The sequence below is a fragment of the Taudactylus pleione genome, unplaced genomic scaffold (assembly GCF_031769625.1).
Source record: "Taudactylus pleione unplaced genomic scaffold, aTauple2 ptg003137l, whole genome shotgun sequence".
In the NCBI taxonomy this organism is placed as follows: Eukaryota; Metazoa; Chordata; class Amphibia; order Anura; family Myobatrachidae; genus Taudactylus; species Taudactylus pleione.
Window position 1 is genome coordinate 2,539,856 of NW_028287496.1, and position 21,096 is coordinate 2,560,951.

The 21,096-nt window shown below is 54.9% G+C and overlaps 2 protein-coding genes across 2 annotated transcripts in view; one reads left to right on the forward strand and one right to left on the reverse strand.

Moving 5' to 3' along the window:
- Nucleotides 1-13,952, reverse strand: part of MCMBP (minichromosome maintenance complex binding protein) — a 44,408-nt gene extending 30,456 nt beyond the window's left edge. Inside the window, exons 1-2 of the mRNA XM_088466425.1 lie at nucleotides 13,747-13,952; nucleotides 12,684-12,766 (exon numbers count right to left, since the gene is read on the reverse strand). Coding sequence (XP_088322551.1) covers nucleotides 12,684-12,766; nucleotides 13,747-13,831 — 168 coding nt within the window. The 5' untranslated portion in view covers nucleotides 13,832-13,952. The remainder of the gene's footprint in view (nucleotides 1-12,683; nucleotides 12,767-13,746) is intronic.
- A 249-nt stretch (nucleotides 13,953-14,201) lies between these two features.
- SEC23IP (SEC23 interacting protein) overlaps nucleotides 14,202-21,096 on the forward strand; it is a 106,645-nt gene continuing 99,750 nt past the window's right edge. The window contains exon 1 of the mRNA XM_088466424.1: nucleotides 14,202-14,377. Coding sequence (XP_088322550.1) covers nucleotides 14,260-14,377 — 118 coding nt within the window. The 5' untranslated portion in view covers nucleotides 14,202-14,259. The remainder of the gene's footprint in view (nucleotides 14,378-21,096) is intronic.

Consider the following 21,096-nt stretch of genomic DNA (forward strand, 5'->3'; position numbering starts at 1 on the left):
GACAAGGCGGACACATGAACCTTCAGAGATGCAAGGCGTAAGCCGAGATCCAATCCTGACTGAAGAAATTCCAAGATCCTAGAAACTCGGAACACCTGAGGATCATAATGTCTGGACTCACACCACTGAAAGTAAGTGTGCCACACTCTGTGATAAATCCGTGCTGAAGCAGGCTTGCGTGCCCTGAGCATGGTACCAATAACCGAACTGGAGAAGCCCCGAGACCTCAAGACGGCTGTCTCAAGAGCCACGCCGTCAAAGACAGCCGACCCAGATCCGGGTAAAGGCAGGGCCCCTGAGACAACAGGTCCCGACGCTGAGGAAGAAGGTACGGAGCGTCGATGGAGAGGCTCCTGAGATCGGAGTACCAAGGACGTCTGGGCCACGCCGGAGCTACCAGCACGAGCATGCCGCCGTCCTGCTTGAATTTCCGCAGAACCCGAGGAAGCAGGGATAGCGGAGGAAACAGATACGCCAGGTGAAACGTCCATTTCACCGACAGCGCGTCCACCAGACTTGCGCCTGCGTCTCTTGTCCTTGACCCGTAAACGGGCAACTTGTGATTGTGACGGGAGGCCATCAAGTCCAGCTCCGGCAGTCCCCAACTGTCTACGAGTAGCTGAAACACCTCTGGGTGAAGCGACCATTCCCCGGGATGCACGTCGTGACGGCTGAGGAAGTCCGCCTCCCAATTGAGGACTCCGGGGATGAAGACCGCCGAGATCGCTGGAATGTGACCCTCCGCCCAAGTCAGGATACGAGACACCTCCGACATCGCTGCCTGACTGCGAGTTCCGCCTTGGTGGTTGATATACGCCACCGTGGTGGCGTTGTCGGACTGCACCTGTACCGCCCTTCCGTGAAGAGCGGGGCCGGACGACTGCTGGGCCCTGTATACTGCCCACAGTTCCAGGATGTTGATGGGGAGAAGTGCTTCTTCCGCTGACCAACGACCCTGAAGCGACCAAGAGCCGGTCACTGCCCCCCAACCCCGGAGACTGGCATCCGTCGTGAGCAGGACCCAGTCCGGGATCCAAAATGGGCGCCCCTCGACCAGATGAGCTGTCTGAAGCCACCAAGCCAAAGATTGCCGAACGTCCGGAGACAACACCAGCACCTGAGAGCGGATCCGGTGAGGTAACCCGTTCCATTCTGACAGAATCAGCCCCTGCAGGGGCCGGGAATGGAACTGGGCAAATTCCACCATGTCGAATGTCGACACCATGGACCCCAGAACTCTCATAGCCGAATGGACCGACAGGCGGCAACGGCTCAGGCAACTGCGTATCCGCAGCTGTAGGGAGGCGACCTTCTCCGGAGTCAGGAAGATCCTTTGCTGACGCGAATCCAGCAGGGCTCCCAAATGAACCATCCGCTGTGATGGAATCAGGGAGGACTTTTTCCAATTTATCAACCACCCGTGTGCTTGCAGGCAAGCGATCGTCAGGTGGAGATGTTGAAGCAGTACCTCCGGGGAGCTCGCCAGCAACAGGAGGTCGTCCAGATACGGCAGCAGCCGTACATTCTGGTTCCGAAGATGTGCGGCCATGACCGCCATAATCTTCGTGAACACCCTCGGTGCCGTGGAGAGACCAAAGGGTAGCGCCCGGAACTGATAGTGGTGTTGAAGGATAGCGAACCTCAGATACCGCTGGTGTGAAGATGCTATCGGAACATGGAGGTAGGCGTCCTGGATGTCTAGGGACACCATGTAATCCCCCGGTTCCATCGCCAGAATGATGGAACGTAACGTTTCCATCCTGAACTTGGGAACTCTGAGGAATCTGTTCAGAGACTTCAAGTTGAGGATAGGGCGATGAGAACCATTGGGTTTCTGCACCAGAAACAGAGACGAATAATACCCCGTCCCTCGTTGTGATAGAGGAACGGGAACAATGACCCCTGCTTTCAGCAAGGACTCTATAGCCTCCTGAACCTGTAACGCCTTGGTCTTGTCCTGAGAAGGACTTGTGCAGAAAAACTGGTGGGGTGGTCTGTGCCGAAAAGACAGGGCGTACCCCTGGGAGACCACTTCTCGAACCCAGGCATCCGTGGTGGTATTGTGCCAGCACTGGGCAAATAGAAGAAGTCGGCCTCCCACTCTGAGGTCCCCCAGAGGGAGGCCCGTCCCATCAGGCCGCAGGTTTATCTTCCTGCTTGGAAGAAGGGCGCCGAGCACTCCAGGCTTGCTTTTTGGGTTTAGAGGCAGTCTTACTCGCAGACTGTCACGGGAAGGACTGACCTTTCGCCTTACCCTGAACCCGAAAGGAACGAAAAGCCGAACTCCGAACCTTAGCAGGCAGTGCCGCCGAAGGGAGGAAGACCGACTTGGATTTAGCCAGGGTGTCCACTATTTTGTCCAAGTCCGGACCAAATAGTAATTCCCCATTGAAAGGTAAGGCCTCCAGACCTTTCTTTGAATCAGAGTCCGCTCTCCAGGACCGCAACCATAAGGATCGGCGGGCAGACACCGCTGCAGCCGATACCCGCGAGGTCAGCAGACTAGCATCTAAAGAAGCTTCTCCAATGTAAGAAGCAGCGTCCCTCATTTGTCCCAACAACGCCCGCTGGACATCCGGAGCGTCGTCTGGGAAGGTATCTTCCAATGCATTGGCCCACCCCTTAATGGCCTTGGCCACCCAGGAGATGGCCATGGACGGTCGGGCCACCGCCCCGGAGAGGGAGTAAATAGACTTTAAGCAAGTCTCAACTTTCCTGTCCGTGGGATCCTTCAGCGAGGATATCGACGGTAATGGTAAGGTGGCGCCCCGAGTTAAACGGGTGACATGGGAATCCACCGCCGGTGGAGTTTCCCATTTTTTACAATGTGCCTCAGGGAAGGGGTAATTAGAAGCCAACCGCTTCTGAGGAAGGAATCTCTTACTGGGCGCCTGCCAAGCTACCGCCATATGATCCGTCAACTGATCCGACAGGGGAAACACCGCAGAAGCCACCTTAGTGTTTTTGAAACTAGGAAACTTCGACTTAGGAACCGGTGCCTCATCCTCTATAAGAAGAATAGCTCGCACCGCCCTAACTAGTGCTCGCACATTAATGGACGACTTGGTATCCATTTCCTGGACCGAGGCGTCCGAGTCAGTGTCATCAGGGACCTCCCCATCGCCTGAGGAACCCTCTGAGTCCGATACCTGAGCAGCCCGTGTCATGAGTGGGCGTTTTGAAATCCTAGAAGGCATGTCAGTCTGCAACATTGACTGAAAAGCCGAGGAAGCGGCCGCCAAATTTTGCACGGAGTTGGAGAGCACATCCACCCATGGTGGAGGAGTCGCCATAGGGGCCTGAAAAGGTACCACAGGCTGCTGCGGCACAGGGGAAGCCTGTATATACATAGGCAACCCCGCATAGGGACCTACTGATTGAGACCCAGGAGGAATCCGCAATAACTGCGGGACACCCGGGGAATGGGGGATGGTCGGCTGGGGCAACGCCCTAGTAGGGAGAGCAGTCGGGACCGACAGACGGTCCGCAATAGACACCAGCACTTGAGAAAACATCGCCCACGGTGGTTCCTGCGCCAGAGAAGGTCTGGATGGGCCAGGAGCCACCTGGCATCGACTACACAGGCCATCCTGTGACAAATCCTCCCTATCTACTCCTGCAGAACAGCGTCCGTAGGAGGCCAACACCGGAGCCACTGAGCGCTCAACCTCCTCGTCTGACATGACAGAATATATTATATAGTCAAAAAATATATCTGGCAACAGGGCAGAAGAAAACGCACTCACCGGTGTGCTAAACAGCCCACAATACGGCACTGTGTAGCACACAACTGTATGTGACGGACCTCACAAATACGTGATTTATATAGGGGAGGTCTGCAGAAACGCCCCTCCCCCACACACCTGTAGGGCTTGTAGGAGAAGTAAAGGGATAGGTATAAGCTGACAGTAAGCGGAAAATAAGCACAGACAGGCAGCACTAGCAAAAGTCACATACCATGCAGAAGTAATACTCACTGCACCTTTACACTACAATCAACCTGCCCAGATTCAGTGTCTGGGAGGGCTATAGTGCTGTGTACGCTGTCCTTAATCAGGGGAGAGGTACACAGGGGGACCGGTCCGCGTGCTCCCTGAAGATCTGCGCTGCCACTTGTAGAAAATGGCCCCCAGAGACCTCAGAGGAGGAGTGGCCGTGTAACTGCAGCTCAGCGACGCCAGACTCCGTGCTGAAAGGTGCGCTGAGCTGAGGGGAGGAGCAGCTGACAGGGAAGGCTTCCTCCCCTGGCTAGCATATTAACCCCAGGGCTTGGCGGCATCCCGCTTGCCATATATCCCTGGTGGTCTAGTGGTCCCACGGGTTATTCCTCCTCAGAGGGGGAGCCCGCTGCCACCGCTAGCGGACCCCGGTCTGTCCCCTAGGACCGGGGGCAAAGGACTGCATGTGCAGGCAATACCCGCGAGCCGCTGCTAATCGGCGACTCGCGGCTTACCTTGTCCCCGGCGACTCCGGCAGCAGTCCAGGGAGGGACCCAGAGTCCGGCTAGTACGGACTCTGGCCTCCCGCCGTGATCCCCAGTGCAGTACTGGCGTCGCGGCGCCAGCGGGGAAGGAGAGCGGCAGCGTGGGCGTCTGCATAGACAGCCCGTCGCTGCCACACTAGAGCCTCTGTTTTAAAATAAAAATCTAACAGGCTTTTTTTTTTTTTTTTTTAAATAAAAATAGAAAGCTTTTGGGGACTGCTCCTGCAGCCCCCCTGCGCAGGTGACCCGACTCCGGCCGGGCACCAACTCAAACTGAGGTGCTGTGGCCGGGGGCGGGGTATAGAGGAGGACGGACCCAAGTGCATCCTGGGAGCAGCTAAAGCTTTAACTGTGTGGTGCCCATGGATCCAGATCCAGCTATACCCCAAGGTCAACCCTGTGGACCCCCTATGGACCCTGAAGTAGAAACTCCGATATGAAACGTTAACTTCGACAGTGAAGTTAACGTTTCATATTGAATACCCCTCTAAATATCTATTCCAAGAGATTTGTGGAAAGAAAGCATCCTGAAATATAGTACAACAGGCTATTACCAAAATACACGGTCTGGAAAGACCAGCACTACTTCAACCAAAAAAAGACTATTGTGAAAAATGATTTTATACCTTTTATTACTACATTTAATTGTCAAGGTAATCGGATTAGACAGATATTGGATCGCCATTAGAACCTTTTATTGATTGACCTCATTTTTAAAAGAACTTCTTCCCCCAAAATCCAAGATAGTTTTTAGAAACACAAAAAACCTTAAAGAAATTTTAGCACCTAACCTACTAAAGAGGGATGATGAGAAAACCCGTAATACCCTGAAGCAGCCGAGGAAGCAGTGGAAATGGAGGGAACAGGTATACACACTGAAACAGCCACGGGTTTGTCAGTGCGTCTACTGCAACTGCCTGTGGGTCCCTCGTTCGGGAGCAGTAAACTGGCAGTTGGTGATTCAATCTCGACGCCATGAGGTCGGCCTTGCGACGACCCCAACGATGAGTTAACTGGAGAAATACCTGTGGATTGAGCGAACATTCCCCCGAACGAATGTCCTGCCGACAGATAGTCGGCCTCCCAATTTTCTACTCCTGGGATGAAGATCGCTGAAACCACCACTGCAAATTCATCTGCCCAAAGGAGAATTCGACTTACCTCCCGCATGGCGGTCCGGCTTTTGGTGCCGCCTTGCCTGTTTATATGTGCCACAGCCGTGGCATTGTCCGACTGCACTCTCTGATTGCCTGACCCTGCAACAGAGGATGAGCTAGCTGGGGCGCATAGAACACTGCCCTCAATTCTAGGATGTTTATGGGCAGAGTTGCTTCCCGCTGAGTTCAGTGACCCTGAAAATGTCTTCCCAGAGTCACTGTCCCCACCCTCTCAGACTTGCGTCCGTGGTGAGGAGAATCCAATCCCACACTGCAAACCGTCTTCCTGCCAACAGGTGAGAGGGATTTAACCACCAAATGAGACGTTCGAGTCGTCAGACAGTAGAACTCGCTGGTGGAGAAAAAGATGGGACCCCTACCATTGGGAGAGAAGGTCCAATTGAAATGGACGTGTATGAAACCTCGCATATTAAATGGCCTCGAAAGTCGCCACCATCTTTCCCAGAAGACGAATACACAAATGTACGGATACTCTGCGGTGTCGCAGTATCAGACGCACCATGTGTTGAATGGAAGAGACCTGGTCTTGCGGGAGGAACACCTTTTGTTCCACTGTACCAAATATCATGCCCAGGAACAGCAGGTGTGTGGGAGTTAGAGAGGATTTTGGGATATTGAGAATCCACCCATGTTGTAGGAGCAGATTCTGAGTTAATTGAATATCCAAAAGCAACCGATCTACTGATGGAGCCTTGCTGAGGAGATCGTCCAGGTATGGAACAATCATAACCCCCTGAAGCCGAAGCAGGGCCATCACCTTCGTGAACACTCTGTGTCGACGAAAGACCGAAAGGTTAAGGCCTGAAATTGCAAATGAGAATCTTGGACAGCAAACCGACAACAAGGCCAGATTGGGATGTGGAGGTAGGCATCCTTTATGTCTAAAGATACCAGAAACTCTTCCTTCTCGAGACTTGTTATAACAGACTGGAGGGACTCCATTTTGAATTTGAAAACTCGCAGATAGGGGTTGAGATCCTTGAGGTTGAGAATGGGTCTCATTGAGCAGTCCGGCTTGGGTACAACAAACATGCTGGAATAAAAACCCTGACCCCGCTGATGAGTCGGAACATTCACTACCACCTGCGACAATAGCAGTTTGCGTATTGCTTGCTGAATTTCCACCCTTTTTTCTGTTGACAGTGGTAACCCGGTCGTGAAAAAACGAGAAGGTGGTTGCATTTTGAAATCCAACTTTAGTCCCTGAGTAATGATGTCCCTGACCCAGGCGTCCGGGCAGGATTTGATCCACACTCCTTTGAATCTCAGAAGACGAGCCCTCACTCTGGGGTCCCCCAAGTGAGAAGGGAGAGCGTCATGCAGTGGGGTTTAGCTGCGGTCTTGTCATGTTGGGACGTTGACGCGGAACCTCTACCACGGCCTCTGGAGCTCCTCTGGAACTACCTCTAAATTATCCTGGGATGCGAAAAGACGGTCCTGCAGCAGGCTTCCTAGGAGGGGGAGCAGCAGATGGTAGATAAGTGGACTTATCACCAGTGGCCTGTGAGATCCACTTATCAAACTCTGTACCAAATAGAACCTCTCCTGTGAAAGGAAGAACTTCTACTGCCCTTTTGGATTCCGCATCTGCTTGCCATTGTCTCAGCCAAAGGGCTCTTCTAGCTGAGATAGCTAAAGCCGAGGATCTAGCCCAAAGACTGCATACGTCTTTTGCAGCTTCCCCAAGGAAAGAGGCTGATTCAGCAATTTGTTCTGCCAGCTGAATGAGCTCTTCTGTTTGTACTCCAGCCTTAAGGCCCTCAGAAAGTTGGTTAGCCCAAGCCTCCACAGCCTTGTTTACCCAACAGCTAACTAATGCTGGGCAAAGGGATAGCCCTGCCACTGAACACATAGATGTTAATGTGGTCTCCAACTTTCTGTCAGAGGATTCTTTTAGGGAAACCGCACCTGGTACTGGTAATACCGTCTTTTTTGAAAGACGGGACACAGAGGGGTCCACTGCTGGAGGAGTCTCACATATTATCCGTTTCCTACGGAGAGCAGGAAAGTAAGATAAAAAGTTCCAAATATCGAGGAAGCTTTTATCAGGGTGGTTCCTCGCTGGGGTCAGGATATCATCCAATTCCTCAGATGCTGGAAAAGTGTCCGCCTGTCTTTGTCTTTTACTAAAGATAGACGGTCTAGCAGCCACTTCTAAGTCCTCCACATGTAGTACCTGGCGTACTGCAGTGATCAATGCTTCTACACCCTGAGTAGCAGGCTCCGATTCATTTGGAATCAGGATCTCCTCTGGTTCCTGAACCTCGCCTTCCTCAGGCTCCTGCGTATCTTCCTCCTCTGATTCATCCCATCTGAAGGGATTTTGAATCAGTCTTATTAGGGACTTTAGAGGATGATGATGAAGCTGCAGGTGGTACCTGGGACATCACCCTTGTGAGCCCCTCAACCGACCGGGCTAATGAACGGGCCCAGTCTGGTTCAGAGACGGTAGACGTCTGTGTTCTGATCACACCTCTGTCTCTGCGAGCTGCCTTGAGCTCTGCAGACAGACTAGACATAACAGATGTTAGTTGATCAGACCATATAGGTTGCACTGGTGAGGCAGACTGAGGACTTCATTCAGACCCGCTCGCAAGTGGGTCGATGTTTAGGCCCTGCGCGTGCGCCAGCCCCGGAGCGAGAGAGAAATTCTCTTGCTCTGGAGCTCACTACAAAAGGGGAGGCTGTAGGTGTTAATCGACAGCTCGCCCAGTTTTGTAGGTGTGGCAGGGGTGTGGTTACACAAACGGAGGCGTTCCTTAAGGAACGCCTGCCGTTTTGTGGGTGGCTGCACTGACATCAGCAGTGATGTCAGTGGGGAGCTTCCTGCTCGATCAGAGCAGGAAGCTCCCTGGGGCTTGCGGTTGCCGAGACCCACCCTTAGGGTCTCGTCGCAAGCCCCGATGGTCACGATGGTCTTGACCATCGCGACCATCAACCTGGTCGGTCGCTAAAGCTGTGGGTGGTAACTAATTAGCTAGCGACCTGGAGGCCGCCCACATTCAGAACGAGCGATCGCATTTTGCGAGCGCCTCTGAATGAGGGTCTGAGTCTGTGAGACACTTATCACATAGCAGGGAAGTATTAGACTGACCCCAGCAGTGATCAGTAACACCCCCCGAAGCTATTACTCTGTGACCCCAGCAGTGATCAGTAACACCCCCCGGAGCTATTACTCTGTGACCCCAGCAGTGATCAGTAACACCCCCCGGAGCTATTACTCTGTGACCCCCAGCAGTGATCAGTAACACCCCCCGGAGCTATTACTCTGTGACCCCCAGCAGTGATCAGTAACACCCCCCGGGAGCTGTTACTCTGTGACCCCAGTAGTGATCAGTAACCCTCCCAAAAACTATTACTCTGTGCCCCCCAGCAGTGATCAGTAATACCCCCCAGAGCTATTACTCTGACCCCAGCAGTAACAGCCCCCGGAGCTATTACTCTGTGACCCCAGCATTGATCAGTAACACCCCCCCGGAGCTATTACTCTGTGCCCCCCAGCAGTGATCAGTAACACCCCCCGGAGCTATTACTCTGTGACCCCCAGCAGTGATCAGTAATACCCCCCGGAGCTATTACTCTGTGACCCTAGCAGTGATCAGTAACACCCCCCTCATCCCCCGGAGCTGTTACTCTGTGACCCCCAGCAGTGATCAGTAACACCCCCCGGAGCTATTACTCTGTGACCCCCAGCAGTGATCAGTAATACCCCCCGGAGCTATTACTCTGACCCCTAGCAGTGATTAGTAACACCCCCCGGAGCTATTACTCTGTGACCCCCAGCAGTGATCAGTAATACCCCCCGGAGCTATTACTCTGTGACCCCAGCATTGATCAGTAACACCCCCCGGAGCTATTACTCTGTGACCCTAGCAGTGATCAGTAACCCCCCAGAGCTATTACTCTGACCCCAGCAGTAACAGCCCCCGAAGCTATTACTCTGTGACCCCAGCATTGATAAGTAACACCCCCCGGAGCTATTACTCTGTGACCCCCAGCAGTGATCAGTAACCCTCCCAAAAACTATTACTCTGTGACCCCAGCAGTGATCAATAACACCCCCTGGAGCTATTACTCTGTGACCCCAGCAGTGATCAGTAACCCTCCCAAAAACTATTACTCTGTGCCCCCCAGCAGTGATCAGTAATACCCCCCAGAGCTATTACTCTGACCCCAGCAGTAACAGCCCCCGGAGCTATTACTCTGTGCCCCCCAGCAGTGATCAGTAATACCCCCCAGAGCTATTACTCTGTGACCCCAGCATTGATCAGTAACACCCCCCGGAGCTATTACTCTGTGACCCCCAGCAGTGATCAATAACACCCCCCGGGAGCTGTTACTCTGTGACCCCAGCAGTGATCAGTAATACCCCCCAGAGCTATTACTCTGACCCCAGCAGTAACAGCCCCCGGAGCTATTACTCTGTGACCCCAGCATTGATCAGTAACACCCCCCGGAGCTATTACTCTGTGACCCCAGCAGTGATCAGTAACACCCCCCGGAGCTATTACTCTGTGACCCCAGTAGTGATCAGTAACACCCCCCGGAGCTATTACTCTGTGACCCCAGTAGTGATCAGTAACACCCCCCGGAGCTATTACTCTGTGCCCCCCAGCAGTGATCAGTAACACCCCCCGGAGCTATTACTCTGTGCCCCCCAGCAGTGATCAGTAACACCCCCCGGAGCTATTACTCTGTGCCCCCCAGCAGTGATCAGTAACACCCCCCGGAGCTATTACTCTGTGCCCCCCAGCAGTGATCAGTAATACCCCCCGGAGCTATTACTCTGTGCCCCCCAGCAGTGATCAGTAACACCCCCCGGAGCTATTACTCTGTGACCCCAGCAGTGATCAGTAACACCCCCCGGAGCTATTACTCTGTGACCCCAGCAGTGATCAGTAACACCCCCCGGAGCTATTACTCTGTAACCCCAGCAGTGATCAGTAACACCCCCCGGAGCTATTACTCTGTAACCCCAGCAGTGATCAGTAACACCCCCCGGAGCTATTACTCTGTGACCCCAGCAGTGATCAGTAACACCCCCCGGAGCTATTACTCTGTGACCCCAGTAGTGATCAGTAATACCCCCCGGAGCTATTACTCTGTGACCCCAGCAGTGATCAGTAACACCCCCCGGAGCTATTACTCTGTGACCCCCAGCAGTGATCAGTAACACCCCCCTCATCCCCCGGAGCTGTTACTCTGTGACCCCCAGCAGTGATCAGTAACACCCCCCGGAGCTATTACTCTGTGACCCCCAGCAGTGATCAGTAATACCCCCCGGAGCTATTACTCTGACCCCTAGCAGTGATTAGTAACACCCCCCGGAGCTATTACTCTGTGACCCCCAGCAGTGATCAGTAATACCCCCCGGAGCTATTACTCTGTGACCCCAGCATTGATCAGTAACACCCCCCGGAGCTATTACTCTGTGACCCTAGCAGTGATCAGTAACCCCCCAGAGCTATTACTCTGACCCCAGCAGTAACAGCCCCCGAAGCTATTACTCTGTGACCCCAGCATTGATAAGTAACACCCCCCGGAGCTATTACTCTGTGACCCCCAGCAGTGATCAGTAACCCTCCCAAAAACTATTACTCTGTGACCCCAGCAGTGATCAATAATACCCCCCAGAGCTATTACTCTGACCCCAGCAGTAACAGCCCCCGGAGCTATTACTCTGTGCCCCCCAGCAGTGATCAGTAATACCCCCCAGAGCTATTACTCTGTGACCCCAGCATTGATCAGTAACACCCCCCGGAGCTATTACTCTGTGACCCCCAGCAGTGATCAATAACACCCCCCGGGAGCTGTTACTCTGTGACCCCAGCAGTGATCAGTAATACCCCCCAGAGCTATTACTCTGACCCCAGCAGTAACAGCCCCCGGAGCTATTACTCTGTGACCCCAGCATTGATCAGTAACACCCCCCGGAGCTATTACTCTGTGACCCCAGCAGTGATCAGTAACACCCCCCGGAGCTATTACTCTGTGACCCCAGTAGTGATCAGTAACACCCCCCGGAGCTATTACTCTGTGACCCCAGTAGTGATCAGTAACACCCCCCGGAGCTATTACTCTGTGCCCCCCAGCAGTGATCAGTAACACCCCCCGGAGCTATTACTCTGTGCCCCCCAGCAGTGATCAGTAACACCCCCCGGAGCTATTACTCTGTGCCCCCCAGCAGTGATCAGTAACACCCCCCGGAGCTATTACTCTGTGCCCCCCAGCAGTGATCAGTAACACCCCCCGGAGCTATTACTCTGTGCCCCCCAGCAGTGATCAGTAACACCCCCCGGAGCTATTACTCTGTGCCCCCCAGCAGTGATCAGTAATACCCCCCGGAGCTATTACTCTGTGCCCCCCAGCAGTGATCAGTAACACCCCCCGGAGCTATTACTCTGTGACCCCAGCAGTGATCAGTAACACCCCCCGGAGCTATTACTCTGTGACCCCAGCAGTGATCAGTAACACCCCCCGGAGCTATTACTCTGTAACCCCAGCAGTGATCAGTAACACCCCCCGGAGCTATTACTCTGTAACCCCAGCAGTGATCAGTAACACCCCCCGGAGCTATTACTCTGTGACCCCCAGCAGTGATCAGTAACACCCCCCGGAGCTATTACTCTGTGACCCCAGTAGTGATCAGTAATACCCCCCGGAGCTATTACTCTGTGACCCCAGCAGTGATCAGTAACACCCCCCGGAGCTATTACTCTGTGACCCCAGTAGTGATCAGTAATACCCCCCGGAGCTATTACTCTGTGACCCCAGCAGTGATCAGTAACACCCCCCGGAGCTATTACTCTGTGACCCCAGTAGTGATCAGTAACACCCCCCGGAGCTATTACTCTGTGACCCCAGTAGTGATCAGTAATACCCCCCCGAGCTGTTACTTTGGCTACAGAGGACCAGGCTGCCCAGCGGCACCCACTATCTCTTGCCCTCTCCAACACGTTACCCCTGGCACCATTTCCCTGCATATGGATTGGACAGGAAACATGGAGACATCAGATCCTCACCCAGTTGCTGTGATTATCGTGTAACTTCTCCTGGAAATACTCTATAACCTTCTTCTCCCAGTCTGGAAGTGACCCGGTCTGAGCTGCAGGGGAAAGAAACAGAACACGAATATAAATCATCTCCAAATAACAGTGATGGAGCAGAATTAGCAGTGCAGCAGTACCTGTATAACGGCGGAGCAGAATTAGCAGTGCAGCGCAGGGGGAGCAGGCATCAGTGCAGCGCAGGGGGAGCAGGCATCAGTGCAGCGCAGGGGGAGCAGGCATCAGTGCAGCGCAGGGGGAGCAGGCATCAGTGCAGCGCAGGGGGAGCAGGCATCAGTGCAGCGCAGGGGGAGCAGGCATCAGTGCAGCGCAGGGGGAGCAGGCATCAGTGCAGCGCAGGGGGAGCAGGCATCAGTGCAGCGCAGGGGGAGCAGGCATCAGTGCAGCGCAGGGGGAGCAGGCATCAGTGCAGCGCAGGGGGAGCAGGCATCAGTGCAGCGCAGGGGGAGCAGGCATCAGTGCAGCACAGGCGGAGCAGGCATCAGTGCAGCACAGGCGCAGGGGGAGCAGGCATCAGTGCAGCACAGGCGCAGGGGGAGCAGGCATCAGTGCAGCACAGGCGCAGGGGGAGCAGGCATCAGTGCAGCACAGGCGCAGGGGGAGCAGGCATCAGTGCAGCACAGGCGCAGGGGGAGCAGGCATCAGTGCAGCACAGGCGCAGGGGGAGCAGGCATCAGTGCAGCACAGGCGCAGGGGGAGCAGGAATCAGTGCAGCACAGGCGCAGGGGGAGCAGGAATCAGTGCAGCACAGGCGCAGGGGGAGCAGGCATCAGTGCAGCACAGGCGCAGGGGGAGCAGGCATCAGTGCAGCACAGGCGCAGGGGGAGCAGGCATCAGTGCAGCACAGGCGCAGGGGGAGCAGGCATCAGTGCAGCACAGGCGCAGGGGGAGCAGGAATCAGTGCAGCACAGGCGCAGGGGGAGCAGGCATCAGTGCAGCACAGGCGCAGGGGGAGCAGGCATCAGTGCAGCACAGGCGCAGGGGGAGCAGGCATCAGTGTGGTGGAGGACTCACTCACCTCGCAGGGCTTGCACTAGGCTGAGGGGGGCGCTGACCCAGTCCCCAGCCCCGGCCTGAGCGCTCATCCCACCAGCCAGCAGCATGGTCACTTCCACAGCACACAGCAAGCGGTCAATGGCGGGAAAGTGGCGTCATCATAAGGTGGGCGGAGCTTCATGTGCTTGGCGGAAGTGATCGTATAGCCGACATACTGTGCTTGGAACACACGTATCACATGACCATCACGCGTATCCTTTTAAATGCAGTGATTGGCTGACGTTACCAGGATCTACAGTTACCGGTGATTGGATGATCTTAGGTCAGCTGGGCGGAGCCTTGCATGAGGGGAGAGAATCGGTTTGTCAGTGCTGTGTCAGTTTTACAAATCGCCCCGCCCATATGTGTGAGGCGCTTCCCCATTGGTGGTGACGCCTGTGGAAAGGCGGAGCAAAGGCGGTTAGCAGTGCTGTGATTGGCTGTCGCGCTGTCAATTTCGTAATCCCGGCTCGGAGACGTGGAGCTGTGAGCGGACATGGCTGAGAGGATGAGCCGGGCTCCGGCTGGGACCAACCTGCTCTTCTCCGCGTCCTCCGAGCTCAGCTTCTCCGTCCCCTTCATACCCGTCAGCCGCGCCGGGACCCTCCCCTCAGGTCAGTCACACCTGATCCCCCCCCTAATTCCTCTCCTCATCCTGTATCCCCCTCATTCCCATACTTCCCCCTCATCCTGTACCCCCCTCATTCCCATACTGCCCCCCTCATTCCCATACTGCCTCCCCTCATCCTGTACCCCCCTCATTCCCATACTGCCCCCCTCATTCCCATACTGCCCCCCTCATTCCCATACTGCCCCCCCTCATCCTGTATCCCCCTCATTCCCATACTGCCCCCCTCATTCCCATACTGCCCCCCTCATTCCCATACTGCCCCCCTCATTCCCATACTGCCTCCCCTCATCCTGTACCCCCCTCATTCCCATACTGCCCCCCTCATTCCCATACTGCCCCCCCATACTGCCCCCCTCATTCCCTTCATTCCCATACTGCCCCCTTCATTCCCATACTGCCCCCCTCATTCCCATACTGCCCCTCATTCCCATACTGCCCCCCCATACTGCCCCCCTCATTCCCTTCATTCCCATACTGCCCCCTTCATTCCCATACTGCCCCCTTCATTCCCATACTGCCCCTCATTCCCATACTGCCCCTCATTCCCATACTGCCCCCCCTCATCCTGTATCCCCCTCATTCCCATACTGCCCCCCCTCATCCTGTATCCCCCTCATTCCCATACTGCCCCTCATTCCCATACTGCCCCTCATTCCCATACTGCCCCTCATTCCCATACTGCCCCCCCTCATCCTGTATCCCCCTCATTCCCATACTGCCCCCCCTCATCCTGTATCCCCCTCATTCCCATACTGCCCCCTCATCCTGTACCCCCCCTCATCCTGTATCGCCCTCATTCCCATACTGCCCCCCACTCATCCTGTACCCCCCTCATTCCCATACTGCCTCCCCTCATCCTGTATCCCCCTCATTCCCATACTGCCCCCCCTCATCCTGTATCCCCCTCATTCCCATACTGCCCCCCTCATTCCCATACTGCCCCCCTCATTCCCATACTGCCCCCTTCATTCCCATACTGCCCCCTTCATTCCCATACTGCCCCCTTCATTCCCATACTGCCCCCTTCATTCCCATACTGCCCCCTTCATTCCCATACTGCCCCCTTCATTCCCATACTGCCCCCCACTCATCCTGTACCCCCCTCATTCCCATACTGCCTCCCCTCATCCTGTATCCCCCTCATTCCCATACTGCCCCCCCATACTGCCCCCCTCATTCCCTTCATTCCCATACTGCCCCCTTCATTCCCATACTGCCCCCCTCATTCCCATACTGCCCCTCATTCCCATACTGCCCCCCCATACTGCCCCCCTCATTCCCTTCATTCCCATACTGCCCCCTTCATTCCCATACTGCCCCCTTCATTCCCATACTGCCCCCCTCATTCCCATACTGCCCCTCATTCCCATACTGCCCCCCTCATTCCCATACTGCCCCCTCTCATCCTGTATCCCCCTCATTCCCATACTGCCCCCTCATCCTGTATCCCCCTCATTCCCATACTGCCCCTCATTCCCATACTGCCCCTCATTCCCATACTGCCCCCCCTCATCCTGTATCCCCCTCATTCCCATACTGCCCCCCCTCATCCTGTATCCCCCTCATTCCCATACTGCCCCCTCATCCTGTACCCCCCCTCATCCTGTATCGCCCTCATTCCCATACTGCCCCCCACTCATCCTGTACCCCCCTCATTCCCATACTGCCTCCCCTCATCCTGTATCCCCCTCATTCCCATACTGCCCCCCCTCATCCTGTATCCCCCTCATTCCCATACTGCCCCCTTCATTCCCATACTGCCCCCTTCATTCCCATACTGCCCCCTTCATTCCCATACTGCCCCCTTCATTCCCATACTGCCCCCTTCATTCCCATACTGCCCCCTTCATTCCCATACTGCCCCCCACTCATCCTGTACCCCCCTCATTCCCATACTGCCTCCCCTCATCCTGTATCCCCCTCATTCCCATACTGCCCCCCCTCATCCTGTATCCCCTTCATTCCCATACTGCCCCCTTCATTCCCATACTGCCCCCTTCATTCCCATACTGCCCCCTTCATTCCCATACTGCCCCCTTCATTCCCATACTGCCCCCTTCATTCCCATACTGCCCCCTTCATTCCCATACTGCCCCCCCTCATCCTGTATCCCCCTCATTCCCATACTGCCCCCCTCATTCCCATACTGCCCCCCTCATTCCCATACTGCCCCCCCTCATCCTGTATCCCCCTCATTCCCATACTGCCCCCCTCATTCCCATACTGCCCCCCTCATTCCCATACTGCCCCCCCTCATCCTGTATCCCCCTCATTCCCATACTGCCCCCCTCATTCCCATACTGCCCCCTCTCATCCTGTATCCCCCTCATTCCCATACTGCCCCCCTCATTCCCATACTGCCCCCTCTCATCCTGTATCCCCCTCATTCCCATACTGCCCCCCTCATTCCCATACTGCCCCCCTCATTCCCATACTGCCCCCCTCATTCCCATACTGCCCCCCTCATTCCCATACTGCCCCCCTCATTCCCATACTGCCCCCCTCATCCTGTACCCCCTCATCCCCATACTGCCCCCCCTCATCCTGTATCGCCCTCATTCCCATACTGCCCCCCACTCATCCTGTACCCCCCTCATCCCCATACTGCCCCCTCATCCTGTACCCCCCTCATTCCCATACTGCCTCCCCTCATCCTGTATCCCCCTCATTCCCATACTGCCCCCTCATCCTATATCCCCCTCATTCCCATACTGCCCCCCTCATTCCCATACTGCCCCCCCTCATCCTGTATCCCCCTCATTCCCATACTGCCCCCCTCATTCCCATACTGCCCCCCTCATTCCCATACTGCCCCCCTCATTCCCATACTGCCCCCCTCATTCCCATACTGCCCCCCTCATTCCCATACTGCCCCCCCTCATCCTGTATCCCCCTCATTCCCATACTGCCCCTCATTCCCATACTGCCCCCCCTCATTCCCATACTGCCCCCCCTCATTCCCATACTGCCCCCCCTCATTCCCATACTGCCCCCCCTCATTCCCATACTGCCCCCCCTCATTCCCATACTGCCCCTCATTCCCATACTGCCCCTCATTCCCATACTGCCCCTCATTCCCATACTGCCCCTCATTCCCATACTGCCCCTCATTCCCATACTGCCCCCCTCATTCCCATACTGCCCCCACTCATCCTGTATCCCCCTCATTCCCATACTGCCTCCCCTCATTCCCATACTGCCCCCTCATCCTGTATCCCCTCATCCCCATACTGCCCCCCTCATCCTGTATCCCCTCATCCCCATACTGCCCTCTCATCCTGTTTCCCCTCATTCCCATACTGCCCCCCTCATCCTGTATCCCCCTCATTCCCATACTGCCCCCTCATCCTGTATCCCCCTCATTCCCATACTGCCCCCTCACCCTGTATCCCCCTCATTCCCATACTGCCCCCTCACCCTGTATCCCCCTCATTCCCATACTGCCCCCTCACCCTGTATCCCCCTCATTCCCATACTGCCCCCTCACCCTGTATCCCCCTCATTCCCATACTGCCCCCCTCATCCTCTATCCCCCTCATTCCCATACTGCCCCCCTCATCCTCTATCCCCCTCATTCCCATACTGCACCCCTCATCCTCTATCCCCCTCATTCCCATACAGCACCCCTCATTCCCATACAGCACCCCTCATTCCCATACTGCACCCCTCATTATTAATACTGCACCCCTCATTCCCATACTGCCCCCTCATTCCCATACTGCACCCCTCATCCTGTATCTCCCTCATTCCCATACTGCCCCCTCATCCTGTATCTCCCTCATTCCCATACTGCCCCCTCATCCTGTATCCCCCTCATTCCTATACTGCCCCCTCACCCTGTATCCCCTCATCCCCATACTGCCCCCTCATCCTGTATCCCCCTCATTCCCATACTGCCCCCTCATCCTGTATCCCCCTCATTCCCATACTGCCCCCTCATCCTGTATCCCCCTCATTTCCATACTGCCCTCCTCATCCTGTATCCCCTCATTCCCATACTGCCCCCCTCATCCTGTATCCCCCTCATCCCCATACTGCCCTCCTCATCCTGTATCCCCTCATTCCCATACTGCCCCCCTCATCCTGTATCCCCCTCATCCCCATACTGCCCCCCTCATCCTGTATCCCCCTCATTCCCATACTGCCCCCTCATCCTGTATCCCCCTCATTCCCATACTGCCCCCCTCATCCTGTATCCCCCTCATTCCCATACTGCCCCCCTCATCCTGTATCCCCCTCATCCCCATACTGTCCCCCTCATCCTGTATCCCCCTCATTCCCATACTGCCCCCCTCATCCTGTATCCCCCTCATCCCCATACTGCCCCCCTCATCCTGTATCCCCCTCATTCCCATACTGCCCCCCTCTTCCTATATCCCCTCATTCCCATACTGCCTCCCCTCATTCCCATACTGCCCCCTCATCCTGTATCCCCTCATCCCCATACCGCCCCCCTCATCCTGTATCCCCCTCATTCCCATACTGCCCCCCTCATCCTGTATCCCCCTCATTCCCATACTGCCCCCCTCATCCTGTATCCCCCTCATTCCCATACTGCCCCCCTCATCCTGTATCCCCCTCATTCCCATACTGCCCCCCTCATCCTGTATCCCCCTCATTCCCATACTGCCCCCCTCATCCTCTTTCCCCCTCATTCCCATACTGCCCCCCTCATCCTCTATCCCCCTCATTCCCATACTGCCCCCCTCATCCTGTACCCCCCTCATTCCCATACTGCCCCCCTCATCCTGTATCCTCCTCATTCCCATACTGCCCCCCTCATCCTGTATCCCCCTCATTCCTATACTGCCCCCCTCTTCCTATATCCCCTCATTCCCATACTGCCTCCCCTCATCCCCATACTGCCCCCTCATCCTGTATCCCCTCATCCCCATACTGCCCCCCTCATCCTATATACCCCTCATTCCCATACTGCCCCCCTCATCCTGTATCCCCTCATTCCCATACTGCCCCCCTCATCCTGTATCCCCCTCATTCCCATACTGCCCCCCTCATCCTGTATCCCCCTCATTCCCATACTGCCCCCCTCATCCTGTATCCCCCTCATTCCCATACTGCTCCCTCATCCTGTATCCCCTCATTCCCATACTGCCCCCCCTCATCCTGTATCCCCCATCACCTCCCGCCTCCTCCGCTTCCTCTCTCTCTCTGCCTGCTTCCATCTTGCCCACCTCATTAACCTCTCCCTCTCATCAGGCACTGTTCCTTCTGCATTCAAGCATGCCCTTGTCTTCCCCATTCTTAAAAAAATCTACCCTTGATCCTAACCTTTCTAACTACCGACCCATCTCTCTCCTCCCCTTTGCCTTCAAACTCCTTGAGTGGATTGTCTACAAACGCCTTACCGCTTTTCTTTCCTCCCACTCCCTCCTTGACCCTTTTCAGTCTGGCTTCCGTTCTCTCCACTCCACTGAAACTGCCCTCACGAAAGTCAGCAATGACCTCCCTGCTGCCAAATCCCAAGGCCACTACTCTCTTCTCATTCTCCTTGATCTCTCTGCTGCTTTTGACACTGTGGACCACCCTCTCCTGCTGAATAGCCTTCACTCCCTTGGTATACGTGAAACTGCCCTCTCCTGGCTATCATCCTACCTCTCTGACCGATCTTTCTCAGTTTCCTCTCACGACTCCTCTTCCCCCCCACAGCCTCTTACAGTAGGTGTTCCCCAAGGTTCTGTTCTTGGTCCTCTCCTATTCTCCCTCTATACGTCCTCTCTAGGTGAACTCATCAGCTGTTTTGACCTCCTTTATCATCTCTATGCTGATGATACTCAAATCTACCTTTCCTCCCCTGATCTCTCCCCCTCTCTTCTGACTTGTATCTCCAACTGTCTCTCTGCTATCTCTTCCTGGATATCCCAGCGATTTCTTAAACTTAATATTATTATTATTATTATTATTATCCTTTATTTATATGGCGCCACAAGTGTTCCGCAGCGCCTTACATAGTACATAGAACTAATAAGTGAACAAGAAACAAGTAACTTACAGTACATTACAGTGCAGGACAAGGACACAACTTAAATACATTGCTGAAATAGTGATTAAAGCACTCACAATAAGCTGCCGGGAGTTGGCGGTCCCGTGATAGGTGCCCTAATGGGGAGTAGAGAGTAGAAGAAAATGTAAAGAGAAGCACATGAGGGAAGAGGTCCCTGCTCATGAGAGCTTACATTCTAAGGGGAGGGGCAGACAGACAGGCGTGACACAGAAGGGGAAGATAGGAAGGAAATGTATAAGACAGAGCTAATCATCTTCCCACCCTCCCACATCACCTCACTTCCCACTATTTCTTTATCAATTGATGGAATAACTATCTCATCTAGTCCCAAGGTGCGCTGTCTTGGAGTTATCCTGGACGCATCCCTCTCCTTCAAACCACATATCCAGAGCCTCTCACAGTCCTGTCGTTTCCATCTCAAAAATATTTCTAAGATCAGACCCTAACTCACCCAGGATGCTACTAAAACACTCATACACTCACTGGTCATCTCCAGATTGGACTACTGTAACCTCCTCCTATCTGGCCTCCCCAAATCCCATCTCTCTCCTCTCCAGTCTCTACATCTGCCTCCGCTCTCCACTGGCTCCCCTTCCCTTTTAGGACCCAATTTAAGGTTCTCACGCTCGTTCACAAAGCCCTCACCCGATCTTCTCCCATATACATCTCTGATCTCATCT